The 13,334-nt window shown below is 44.5% G+C and overlaps 1 protein-coding gene across 3 annotated transcripts in view; it reads left to right on the top strand.

The window, feature by feature from the left end:
• Dym (dymeclin) overlaps positions 1–13,334 on the top strand; it is a 279,741-nt gene that overhangs the window by 44,195 nt on the left and 222,212 nt on the right. For all 3 annotated transcript variants that reach the window (XM_032886079.1, XM_032886077.1, XM_032886080.1), the window contains exons 3-5: positions 5,164–5,216; positions 7,425–7,518; positions 11,578–11,711. In XM_032886079.1, coding sequence (XP_032741970.1) covers positions 5,164–5,216; positions 7,425–7,518; positions 11,578–11,711 — 281 coding nt within the window. The remainder of the gene's footprint in view (positions 1–5,163; positions 5,217–7,424; positions 7,519–11,577; positions 11,712–13,334) is intronic.

The raw sequence follows: 13,334 nt of genomic DNA, 5'->3' as shown, positions 1-13,334 counted from the left end.
GTCCTTGTATTATGGCAAATGAGAACATTCTGCCAAGAGGCCTTGCATTGTATTAGTTACTTATGAAGTCTTTCACATTTTCATGTGCTAGCCTGATTGTCCTCTCTTTCCAGTTACTTTTCACATCTGTACTGTTCTCGTGTCTGTTAGCACTGAGCCCTGGGACGTTGTACATATACAGTGAGTGGCTGGTAAGGTCCAAGTGTAACCCAGGTAAATTACCTTGATGGCCATGTGCCACTGTCTCCTCTTGGATGCTAAGGGCCAAATGTAACATACATACATACATACATACATACATACATACATACATACATCCTTCCTTAGAGATGAATTACTTCAATGGCCACATGTCTCCTCTTGGATGTGTGGATTTATCAAACTGAGCTTCAAATGACAACAGAGAGCTGCACTGTAATGAGCCAGTGCCTTCAAGAAAAGGCCCGTGAGGTTGCCCATCACAGTTTACACTTGTCCACGCTGTGCTTCACACGTCACCCACAGACACACTGCGCTTGGGTGTTACTGTGGGCAAGCTTGCTTGCAAGGAAAAGGTGGCTTGTCCAGTATTTTCACCTTGCTGGAGGGGAGTGTGTCTTCTCTGGCTAGGGTTAGTTGGTTGTGTGATCTTAAATTTTAAATGTGTTTCCTCTGGGCTGGAGAGACGGCTCAGTGGTTAAGAGCACCGACTGCTTTTCCAGAGGTCCTGAGTTCAAATCCCAGCAACCACATGGTGACTCACAACCATCTGTAATGGGATCCGATGCCCTCTTCTGGTGTGTCTGAAAACAGTGACAGTGTACTTATATATAATAAATAAATAAATCTAAAAAAAAATGTGTTTCCTCACTTGAGAAACAGAAAAGAGACTTGGCCTACATTAGCTCAGGAGTGTCTGGCTGAAAGGATCAAGTGAGATGCTTAAATGGGGGACAAGCAGCATTGTCACTGTGCTGAAGTCAGGGGCCAAGAATATCATTGATCCTTTGATTGCTTTCTCAGCAGCGTTCAGATCTGGATTTTAAAGCATTAATTTCTTCCATTTTCCTGGGAAAATAAATGCAGTCTTACCCACTGTGGGGGTTGCTGTAGTTTTGACAGAGTGATAGTTCCAGGCCTTTGATTTTGGTGGTTGAGTGGCAGCATATAGATTGTGAGTCTCACGAATACAAACACCTTTTTGGTTCTGCCTGATGTATTAAAATTTTCTGCAATAAATTTATATGCAGTTTTATCCTTAAAATTTTCCTGTGAATAGGTTCTTTTAAAGCATTAACCTTCCTGCAGTCTAACCACTGAATGGGCCGATTCTTGGTGGTTTTGTGAATGATTTCTGTTCTTCCGTCTTTGCTGACGTGGGGAGAGTCTTCAGAAACGCCTCTGTGGTTTTCTGAATGGCCACTTGCTGGTGTACCTGGGCCTTGTCCTACACCGACAAAGATCGCTTGTTTGCTAGAATAGGTGCTTCGCAGGCCACAAACGACATCAGTGTAAAGTGTCAACTGTGAAGACATTCTGTGACAGTTTTCAGTGAGCGGGACTAAGACATTTTTAGTATTTGCTTTATAAACCTCCTAATTGTGGTTTGTTTAACAAATCTGTGTGCAGAAGTCTCTTGGCATTTCCTGCAGCAGCTTTTTGCTCGTCTGTTTTCTCTAAGAGGTTTGAACTGTGAAATCTTCCTCTTTCACCGTTTGCGTATGGGACGTGTATACCTAAAAAGTAAATTACAGCCAGTCTGGATTGCTGCAAGCATCCAGAAAGCATGTGCAAGCTTGTGAAAGCTGCAAGCATGAAAGAGCATGTGTGCGTTAGAGGTTTGCTTCTGAGTACGCTGGGGTTGATGGTTCCATAGCAGGCAGCCACGAGTCAGCCCGCCATTTTCCTCATCATATTCGAATTGGTCTCAGATCCTAGTCACTCACATTGTTTTGTGCAATTGTAATTATGACGTAGATATATTTTGTTTTTGTTTTTCGAGACAGGGTTTCACTGAGTAGCCTTGGCTATCCCGAAACTCACTCTGTAGACCAGGCTGGCCTACAATTCAGAGATCTGCCTGCCTCTGGCTCTGGAGTGCTGGGGTGCACCCCCACTGCCCAGCTTGATAGAATTTTTATAACATGTTATGTGCATGATACACTTTTCTTGTTTTAAAAGGTACTTTCAAATGTATTTTCTTTTATGGGTATGAGTGCTTTGCATGCATGTACATGTATTGTGTATCACATGTATGTATGTGCACCTCACGTGTGCCTGTGCCTGTGCCTGTGGAGGCCAGAGCATGTCAGAACCCTGTAAGGAGAGTTGTGTGTGGGCCCAGGGAGCTCTTTCTATCGTCTTCCAGTCTCTTCAGTTGTGCTGTGTGTTGGGATGGCACCGGAAATAGCAAGATTGTCTCCTTTGTGACTGTTCCTTTCTGTAACTTGCTGTCTGAGACTGACAGAGTGGCTGTGATCCAAGAAGGTTCCTGAGGTGGCATCAGAGGACGATTGCTTCAGAACCCTGACGGTGTTTAGTAGAGGTTAGTTTGGGAGCAAGGGTTTGACGATGTGATTATGAATTTTAACTACTTTTAATGTCCTACAGATATGGAGTTGCTGTAGTGAGCGAGTCTGAAGTATTCTGTGTGGCATCCTTTGATCTGAATTAGTATTTGCTGCCTCTTGTCCCTTTTGGCATATTTCCAGTGCCCCAGGTCTGTCTTAGGAAACATTTGGTTTCTGACTGTAATTGTCTTGGAAACGTTGGCATGTTTTTGCAGTACCGTTTTACTCGTATTTACTTCACAGGATTTGTTTGTTGTCTCTTGCCAGAACATCTGAGCTCATCTGTTTAAAGTGCTGGGTGCCCATGACTGCTGCCAGTGACCAGCCAGCTTAGCTGCTCCCTACCTCACTGGCGCTCCAAACCAAGCAGCTGGCAAAGCACATTATTCTTAAATGCCCGAGAAGTGTAGGACGCTGGGAAGTGGGTGGGCAAGAGGCAGGACTCTATCGTGGCAGCCAGTGTGCCTGGCTGAGTTCCTGTGCTGCAGCGGCTCCCAGCCTTCCTGGAGCTGCCACCCTTCACAGTTCCTCATGTTGTGGCCACCCCCAACCCCAAAATATTTTGTTGCACTTGTCCTGCTCTTACGGGACATAAATGTGGGGGCCGAGGATGCTTTGGCGGAAGTGATTGCTGAGGTGGGGTTGAGGTAGCTGTGGGTAAGGAGAGCAAGGCTTCCTGGGCCTCACCACAGAAAGGCTGGTGCTAGTTGCCTGGAGAGCCACAAAGAGCAGCTTTCCAAGGAGGTGAGATCATTCTGAGATGGAAATTAAACTACTTCAAAGGATACATGCGTGGCTGGAGAGATGGCTCAGCCATTAAGAGCACTTCCTGTTGCTCTGGAGAACCAGAGATTGATTCTCAGCACCCACATCAGGCAGTTCACAACAACTTGTAACAGTAGCTCCAGGAGTGTGGCCACCGTGGTCTTCTGCCGTCGTGTGACCTGGTGGCCAGAGAGATGGTTAAGATCACTAATTTACAGCTTGTACAGATGACCCGTGTCCCAAACATGGCGGGCTCTCTGTGCCTGCCATGTTTCTGAATTCCCATCTCTAACATGATTAAGGTCTCATTCACCACGGCATCTTGGTTGTCCAGGGACTATAGACAAGCTGTCCTTGAACTCACAGAGACCTGCCAGTCTCCCAAGGGCTAGGATTAAAGGCACGTGTATCACCACATCTAGCCACTGCCTTCCCATTAAGGAATAAAAAGCTGGCATAGTTGTGCTCACTTTTAATCCCAGCACCAGGGAGGGAGGCAGAGACCTGCTGATCTCTGAAGATTGTGTGTGTGTTGGGGGGGGGGGAAGACCGAGACCCCGAGAGAGAAACCCTGTTTCAAAACAAATGAGTAAGCAAAGGATTTATTATCAGTATGATAGTGCTTTGCCCACATGGATATATTTATGTCTGTGTGGTGTGTCTGGTGCCTGTGGATGTCAGAGGGGGCATCAGATACCCTGGACCTGGAGTTGGGCATGGCTGTGAAGCCTACATGTGGGTGCTGGGAACCAAACCCAAGTCTTTTGTAAGAGCAGCTGGTGCTCTTAACCTTGGACCCATTTCTCTTTCTCTGCCTCCAACCTCTGGTTTTTTGAGCTGTTTCTACATAGTCCTGGCTGTCCCGGAACTCTGTGAAGACCAGATTGGCCTCAAATTTGCAGAGCTCCCAGAATTTACAGAGCTGTCATCACTGCCCGGCCTCTTCCTTTGCTCACTTTTAAAATAGATGTTTTGGGGTTCTTTTTACTTTTGAGTTACAGAGTTTACAAACAAACAACCTTCTCACTACTGTGTTTTGTTTTTTTTTTAATTTTGTTTTGTTTTGGTTTTTTGGGGGAAGGGCATGAGGTCTTACTGTATAGCTCTGGCTGGCCTGGTGCTTGTTTTGTAGGCCAGGCTGGCCTCAAACTCCTAGAGATCCTCCTGCTTCTGCCTCCCAGACCTTTGGTAAATAAGGTGTGTATTACCATGCTTTTGTGTTTTTCTGTGTCTCTGAACCACTGAGGCTTGTATGTGTATTCTTTAGTTTCTTGCCTGCTTCCCTTTTTTTGTTCATTTGTTTTAATTTTGTTGTTATTGTTTGAAACAGGGTCTACAGTGTAGCCCAGGCTGTTCTGAAATTTACTGTTCAGCTCATGTAGTCCAGGTTGGCCTTGAACTCATGACACTCTTCCAGCCTGAATGCTGGTAATGACAGGTACACAACACCATTCCTGCCCTTTGCTCAATTATTTGACCATATTGAATTCATACGTCACGTGTTTCCTAAGCATAGCATCACGTCTCTAAGTGACCGTAAGGGCATGATCAGTCTGTGCTTTGTTCTGTTTTGGATTATATATCCCAGGTCCTGAAAGATAGGGCTCCCCCAGCTCTTCTCTTACTCTCTTGTGAATTAGAGTATTTTCTAACTGCACTGAAAATTGAATTGAGACAAGGTCTGCACTGTAGCCCAGGCTGTGCAGCTTTGTTTTATATTGCTAATTTTATTGTCTTCCTTGTTAACCCTATTCTTGTTCTGATTTACGTTTCCAGTGGATACGTTCTGTTAGTGTGTACATATTTAGTATTGCATTCTAAATTGTTTCTCATTCTTTTGTCTTTACAGTACTGAGTTGAAGCTGTTGGAAGAGGCAACCATTTCAGTTTGCAAGTCTTTGGGTAAGGTGGGGAGGGAGAGAAAGACAGTTTTTAAATTTCTCTGTTAAAATTTTAATAGTATAGTATGAGTTGATTTAATATAGCATTTATTTATTTTATGTATGTGAGCACACTGTAGCTGTCTTCAGATACACCAGAAGAGGGCATTGCATCCCATTACAGATGGTTGTGAGCCACCATGTGGTTGCTGGGATTTGAACTCGGGACCTCTGGAAGAGCAGTCAGTGCTCGTAACCGCTGAGCCATCTCTCCAGCCCTGTAGTAGCATTCTTGATTATGATGGTGATGGTAGTAATTATTTGTTTCATGGACTCATGGTGCTTTGTACAACTTTGTCCGTGTGACTTGTCTCTGTTTGTAGTGTTATAGTGGACCCTCCTGGGATTTCAGGCATGGGGCCTCCACCTGGCTTCCTTTGTATATTCCCTTACAGTTTGTGTTTGCAGATGTCTTAGGGTTTTACTGCTGTGATCAGACAGCATGACCAAGGCAACTCTTATAAGAACAACATTTAATTTGGGCTGGCTTACAGTTTCAGAGGTTCAGTCCATTATCTTCAAGGCAGGAGCATGGCAGCATCCAGGCAGGCATGGTGCAGGAGGAGCTGAGAGTCCTACATATTGATCCACAGGCAGTAAGAGGAGGTGGTCCTCACTGGCAGCCAGGAGGAGGCTCTGAGTCCATACTGGGTGGAGCTTGTCCATAGGAGACCTCAGTGACCGCTTATGCTGACTTACTTCCTCCAACAAACCACACCTATTCCAACAGCGCCACTCCCTCTGGCTAAGCATTCAGACACATGAATCTATGGGGCCAAACCCTTTCAAACCACCACAGCAGACTTGCATTAATTTTTACAAGTATATTCTGAAGAACTCCATCTTTGACACTCTTCAACACATGTTGAGAAGCTCACACAATTCTCAGTTCTGCTGAAAATGAGTTCTGACAGCTCAGGCCAGTGTTCCTCAGGGTTTGCATTTCTGGATCAGCAAGGCCATGAGTCTCTGTTTACATTGGAAATCCTTGGCCAAGAAAGTGGCTGTGCACGTGTTGCTGCGGTGGCTTGAACTTTGCACCCATCATGTAAACCTTGTGAACTTTCTTCAGCAGTAAAAGTAAATTTTGGATCAAACAGTCTCTTTCTTCGGTCAGATTCTTAGCTTTTGTGCTGCAGAGACTTGCCATGATGTTTTTATGGATAATTTCTTAGTCCAGTTTGTTACGCCCAATAATTTCCTTATAGCTAAGAATTTGAGCCAGTAGATATGGATCTGTCCTTGGGAAGGTAACAACCTATAGATAAAAATATATAAAATGAAACTGGAGGGATGGCTCAGTGGTTAGAGTACTAGCTGATCCTCTGGAGGACCCGGGCTGAATTCCCAGCACCCACATGTCAGCTTACAACGGTCTGTAATTTCAGTTACAGAGGATCCTACGTCTTCTTCTCTTCTTCTCAGGTATGCACATGTCACAAAGATATATGTGCAGGCTAAACATTCATACATAAAATAAAGCAATACATTGTAAAATTTAAAAATATGAAAAATTATAGTAACTTATATGCTTAACTCACTTGAGGTTACCCTTCCTTCTGCTGTTTACTTTGTAAATAAAAATTGGATATTTGTAGTTATGACTCTCTCTTAGTTACTATTCTTTTGCTGTGCTGAAACACCATGACCAAAAGCAAGTAGGGGAGGGAAGGGTTTATTCAGCTTATGCCTGCATTTCAGTGTTCATCAAAGAAAATCAGGGCAGGAACTCAAGCAGGGCAGGATCCTGGAGGCAGGAGCTGATGCAGAGACCATGGAGGGTGCTGCTTACTGGCTTGCTCCTCATGGCTTGCTCAGCCTGCTTTCTTATAGAACCTAGGACCACCAGCCAGCCCTGGGATGAAATCATCCACAATGAGCTGGGCTTTCCCCAGTCAATCACTAAAAAACGTCCTACAGGCCTGCATAAGACCCATCTCATGGAGGCATTTTCTTGAGGTTCCTTCCTCTCAGATGCCTCTGGCTTGTGTCAAGTTGACATCAAATTGTCTAGCAGAGACCGAGAGTAGCATTTTCTCTTTTGCTTATTTTCTGAATTGGACGTGAAATTGTCTCACGAGTGACCAGTCAACAGTTTCAGGGTGATGTTTTATAAATGGTCTGATGTGCTCTGTATTAACCATGTAAACGCCTTTCTTGTCTCTTGCAGTTGAAAACAACCCTCGAACAGGGAACCTCGCTGCGCTAACTAAGGTCTTCCTTTCTAGAACCAGAGAGCTCAGGCTTTCGGCCGAGTGTCAGAAGTAAGTCGCTGTTTAATGCTGTGGCGTGCATGGCACTGTGAGGGATAGTTTTTATTTGGTGCAGGGAATAGGCTAGGGTCTTTTTTTTTTTTTTTTTTTTTAAAGATTTATTTATTTACACCAGAAGAGGGCATCAGATCCCATTACAGATGGTTGTGAGCCACCATGTGGTTGCTGGGATTTGAACTCAGGACCTCTGGAAGAGCAGTCAGTGCGCTTAACCGCTGAGCCATCTCTCCAGCCCAGCTAGGGTCTTTTGAAAGCCTCTGTGGAGAAAAAAAGTAAAAGAGAAGTTTTTATTTTAGGGTCTTAAATTGTTGGTGTGAGATTCAGTAATTTGATTCTAGCACTTTGGTTAGTTATTAAAATTATATTCTTAAAATGATTGGTAATTATGTAATTATTTTTAATTCAGTTTTAAAATTAATCATTCATTTTGTTTTGGGTAGCACATAAAGTGGGTTTTATGGTGACATTTCTTTGCTTATGTTCCTCCTGCCATTACCCTCCGTTGTCATGGTGAGCTTGTTATCATAAAAGGTGTTTCCTCCCATTACCACTCCTTCTTATTACTAATCTAGTTTAAATATCAACTTAGATTGATGTTATCTTATTCTGCATTTATAGCTCCTATGTCCTCAATATTGGATCTGGGGATGTCTGATTGTTTGTGACTAGAGCATTGAATTTGTTTGTAGACCAGGCTAGACCAGGCACTCTGGTGTTTTAAGCTTCCAAGTGCTGTGGGATAACAGGTGGGAGCCTCTGTGCCTGGCTCTTATAAAATTGTTTTAGATAGATAGTATCTTTAAGATTGTTTAATTGCTCTGCTTATAAAGAAATCTATCAAACCCAGTTAAACATTTCCTGCCATTAATACAAATAGCAGGTACTGTGCTGTGTTACATTGTATATTTGTATATATTCTCTTTATGCTCCCAGAGTTTTAGCTTTCTTTGCTCTCAGTTGCTTTCATGTGAGACAGATATAAAGCTAAGGACAAAACAGTTCTGCCTACAAGTGCCAGTAGCTGTTTTAACCCAGTAGATTTCACTACGCAGACTGTGATCTGATAGAAAATACAGTAGCCACCACCAGCTCAGTGTAACTGTAAGATACAGACACTGTCATACACTCTATACAGACACTCATACAAGCAGGCAGTCTATACAGACACTGTCATACAAGCAGGCTGTCTATACAGACACTGTCATACAAGCAGGCTGTCTATACAGACACTGTCGTACAAGCAGTCTATACAGACACTGTCATACAAGCAGGCAGTCTATACAGACACTGTCTGTCATACAAGCAGGCTGTCTATATAGACACTGTCATACAAGCAGGCTGTCTATACAGACACTGTCATACAAAGCAGGCTGTCTATACAGACACTGTCGTACAACAGTCTATACAGACACTGTCATACAAGCAGTCTATACAGACACTGTCATACAAGCAGGCTGTCTATACAGACACTGTCGTACAAGCAGTCTATACAGACACTGTCATACAAGCAGGCAGTCTATACAGACACTGTCATACAAGCAGTCTGTCTATACAGACACTGTCATACAAGCAGTCTATACAGACACTGTCATACAAGCAGTCTATACAGACACTGTCATACAAGCAGGCTGTCTATACAGACACTGTCATACAAGCAGTCAGTCTATACAGACACTGTCATACAAGCAGGCAGTCTATACAGACACTGTCATACAAGCAGGCAGTCTATACAGACACTGTCATACAAGCAGGCTGTCTATACAGACACTGTCATACAAGCAGGCAGTCTATACAGACACTGTCATACAAGCAGGCAGTCTATACAGACACTGTCATACAAGCAGGCAGTCTATACAGACACTGTCATACAAGCAGGCTGTCTATACAGACACTGTCATACAAGCAGGCAGTCTATACAGACACTGTCATACAAGCAGGCAGTCTATACAGACACTGTCATACAAGCAGGCTATCTATACAGACACTGTCATACAAGCAGTCTATACAGACACTGTCATACAAGCAGGCAGTCTATACAGACACTGTCATACAAGCAGGCAGTCTATACAGACACTGTCATACAAGCTGTCTATACAGACACTGTCATACAAGCAGACAGTCTATACAGACACTGTCATACAAGCAGTCTATACAGACACTGTCATACAAGCAGGCAGTCTATACAGACACTGTCATACAAGCAGGCAGTCTATACAGAGACTGTCATACAAGCAGGCAGTCTATACAGAGACTGTCATACAAGCAGGCAGTCTATACAGACACTGTCATACAAGCAGGCTGTCTATACAGACACTGTCATACAAGCAGGCAGTCTATACAGACACTGTCATACAAGCAGGCAGTCTATACAGACACTGTCATACAAGCAGGCAGTCCATACAGACACTGTCATACAAGCAGGCAGTCTATACAGACACTGTCATACAAGCAGGCATACAGACACTGTCATACAAGCAGGCTATCTATACAGACACTGTCATACAAGCAGTCTATACAGACACTGTCATACAAGCAGGCAGTCTATACAGACACTGTCATACAAGCAGGCAGTCTATACAGACACTGTCATACAAGCAGTCTATACAGACACTGTCATACAAGCAGGCTGTCTATACAGACACTGTCATACAAGCAGGCTGTCTATACAGACACTGTCATACAAGCAGTCTATACAGACACTGTCATACAAGCAGTCTATACATACACTGTCATACAAGCAGGCAGTCTATACAGACACTGTCATACAAGCAGGCAGTCTATACAGAGACTGTCATACAAGCAGGCAGTCTATACAGAGACTGTCATACAAGCAGGCAGTCTATACAGACACTGTCATACAAGCAGGCTGTCTATACAGACACTGTCATACAAGCAGGCAGTCTATACAGACACTGTCATACAAGCAGGCAGTCTATACAGACACTGTCATACAAGCAGGCAGTCTATACAGACACTGTCATACAAGCAGGCAGTCTTTACAGACACTGTCATACAAGCAGGCTGTCTATACAGACACTGTCATACAAGCAGGCAGTCTATACAGACACTGTCATACAAGCAGGCAGTCTATACAGACACTGTCATACAAGCAGGCTGTCTATACAGACACTGTCATACAAGCAGGCAGTCTATACAGACACTGTCATACAAGCAGGCAGTCTATACAGACACTGTCATACAAGCAGGCAGTCTATACAGACACTGTCATACAAGCAGGCAGTCTATACAGACACTGTCATACAAGCAGGCTGTCTATACAGACACTGTCATACAAGCAGGCAGTCTATACAGACACTGTCATACAAGCAGGCAGTCTATACAGACACTGTCATACAAGCAGGCTGTCTATACAGACACTGTCATACAAGCAGGCAGTCTATACAGACACTGTCATACAAGCAGTCTATACAGACACTGTCATACAAGCAGGCTGTCTATACAGACACTGTCATACAAGCAGGCTGTCTATACAGACACTGTCATACAAGCAGCCTATACAGACACTGTCATACAAGCAGGCTGTCTATACAGACACTGTCATACAAGCAGGCAGTCTATACAGACACTGTCATACAAGCAGGCAGTCTATACAGACACTGTCATACAAGCAGGCAGTCTATACAGACACTGTCATACAAGCAGGCTGTCTATACAGACACTGTCATACAAGCAGGCAGTCTATACAGACACTGTCATACAAGCAGCAGTCTATACAGACACTGTCATACAAGCAGGCAGTCTTTACAGACACTGTCATACAAGCAGGCAGTCTATACAGACACTGTCATACAAGCAGGCAGTCTTTACAGACACTGTCATACAAGCAGGCTGTCTATACAGACACTGTCATACAAGCAGGCTGTCTATACAGACACTGTCATACAAGCAGGCAGTCTTTACAGACACTGTCATACAAGCAGGCTGTCTAGAGCCTTTCTCAAATTCTGAAGGCACAGTGCACTAGACAGAAGCCGACCTTGTTTATGATTAAATACCGAGTTTTAGGTGCTTCTGATCTTTCCTTCCCAGCCACATCTTCATCTGGCAGACACACAATGCCTTGTTTATCATCTGCTGCCTGCTGAAGGTGTTCATCTGTGAGATGTCTGAGGAAGAGCTGCAGCTTCACTTCACGTATGAAGAAAAGTCCCCCGGCACCTACAGTAAGTAGCAGGTCAATGGCAGTTAGTTTTCTCACCCATGTGAAGGTGGCAGGAAAGAGCCCGTCACAGCGAGTCCTCTTGTGACCTGCACATGTGCGCTGTGGCTCATGTGCTCACACCCGCTCTTCATGCACACAGAGCATTTAGAAAGCGCGGACTTTGAAAACTCCAGGTTTCCTGCAGTCACACCTATTATCTTTCTTAAAACAGCCAGCAGGAAAAGACCTTCCTCCTTTGATGTCACTTATCAATTACTTACCAAACAGCCGACAGAACAGGGAAGGAAGGGTTTGTTTTGCCTGGAGTTTAAGGATGCACTGTTTTGAGATGGCTCAGCAGCTAAGAGCACTGACTGCTTTTCCAGAGTTCAGTTCCCAGCAGCCATAGCGTGGGGCTCACACCATCTGTAATACCCTCGTCTGGTGTGTCTGAAGAGAGTAGCTACAGTGCACTCCTATTGAGGATGCATTGTGTCACGGTGGGGCCTGGTGGCAGCAGGAGTGTGAGGCAGCCGAGAGAGTCAAATGCTGGTGCTCGGCTGCCTTTCGCCTTTTATTTAGTTTGGTACCTCAGTCTGTGGGATGGCGCCGCCCACTCCCTAAACCTAATCTGGCAGCTGTGTCACAGGCGTGCCCAGAGGTGTCTCCTGGGTGATTCTAGATCTGGTCACTGGTTACACTGGTTGGTGTAAGCATCACAAAGTCTACTCCTTGTCAGCCTGACAAGCATATCACCTGGCGTCTTTATTATCGTTGTATTTTTAGATTTATTTATTTTATGTGTATGACTGTTTTGCCTCTGTGTATGTACGTGCACCATGTGTGCACCTGGTGCCTGAGAAGGACAGAAGAAAGCATTGAATGCCCTGGAGCTGGAGTTAGGGATGGTTGTGAGCCATAATGTTTGTCTAGGTCCTCTCTGCAAGGGTAACAAGTATTTATCATCATCATCATCATCATCATCATCACCACCACCATCATCATCACCATCATCAATTCACTTTACACCCCAATCATGACCCCCTCACCCCAGTCCTGCTCTTACATAGCCTTCCCCCCATTGCTTCCTCTCCTTCTCTTTATAGAAGGGGATCCCCGCCCTGCCCCCGGGTGTCATCCCACCCTGGGATATCTAATTCCAGTGGGTCTCCCACTGAAGCTCAGAGACAGCCCCTGCTCTAGTTGTTAGGGGATCCACATGAAGACCAAACTGCGTATCTGCTACAGATGTGTAGGGGCCTAGGTTTAGCTCCTCTGTGCTCCCTTCAGTGATCTTAACCGCTGAGACTTCTCTCCAGTGCCTGTTCTTGTGTGTGTATGTATGGTGTGCATGAGTGAGTGGCTGTGTGCATGCTGCATGGCATGCAGGTGGACGTCAGGGAACAGTGGTTAGGAGTCCGTTTCTCCCTCCACTGTGGATCATCATATTTTAGTAGCAAGTGCTATTACCTGTAAAACAATCTGGCCTGCCCTCATATAATACCTTTCTAGGTATTCTACCTCTTATCTCCATAGGTGTAAAGCCATTTCATATTGCAAAGTGCATTCATTCCATCCTCGAAACTTCCTGTGGTCTTTAATAGTTTCAGCACTGTCTAAGAGTCCAAGCTTCTTTTGAGACTGA

This window comes from Rattus rattus, chromosome 15 (genome assembly GCF_011064425.1).
Source record: "Rattus rattus isolate New Zealand chromosome 15, Rrattus_CSIRO_v1, whole genome shotgun sequence".
Lineage (NCBI taxonomy): Eukaryota > Metazoa > Chordata > Mammalia > Rodentia > Muridae > Rattus > Rattus rattus.
The sequence above is the reverse complement of the archived record's forward strand: the minus strand, read 5'-3'. Positions and strand labels throughout refer to the sequence as shown.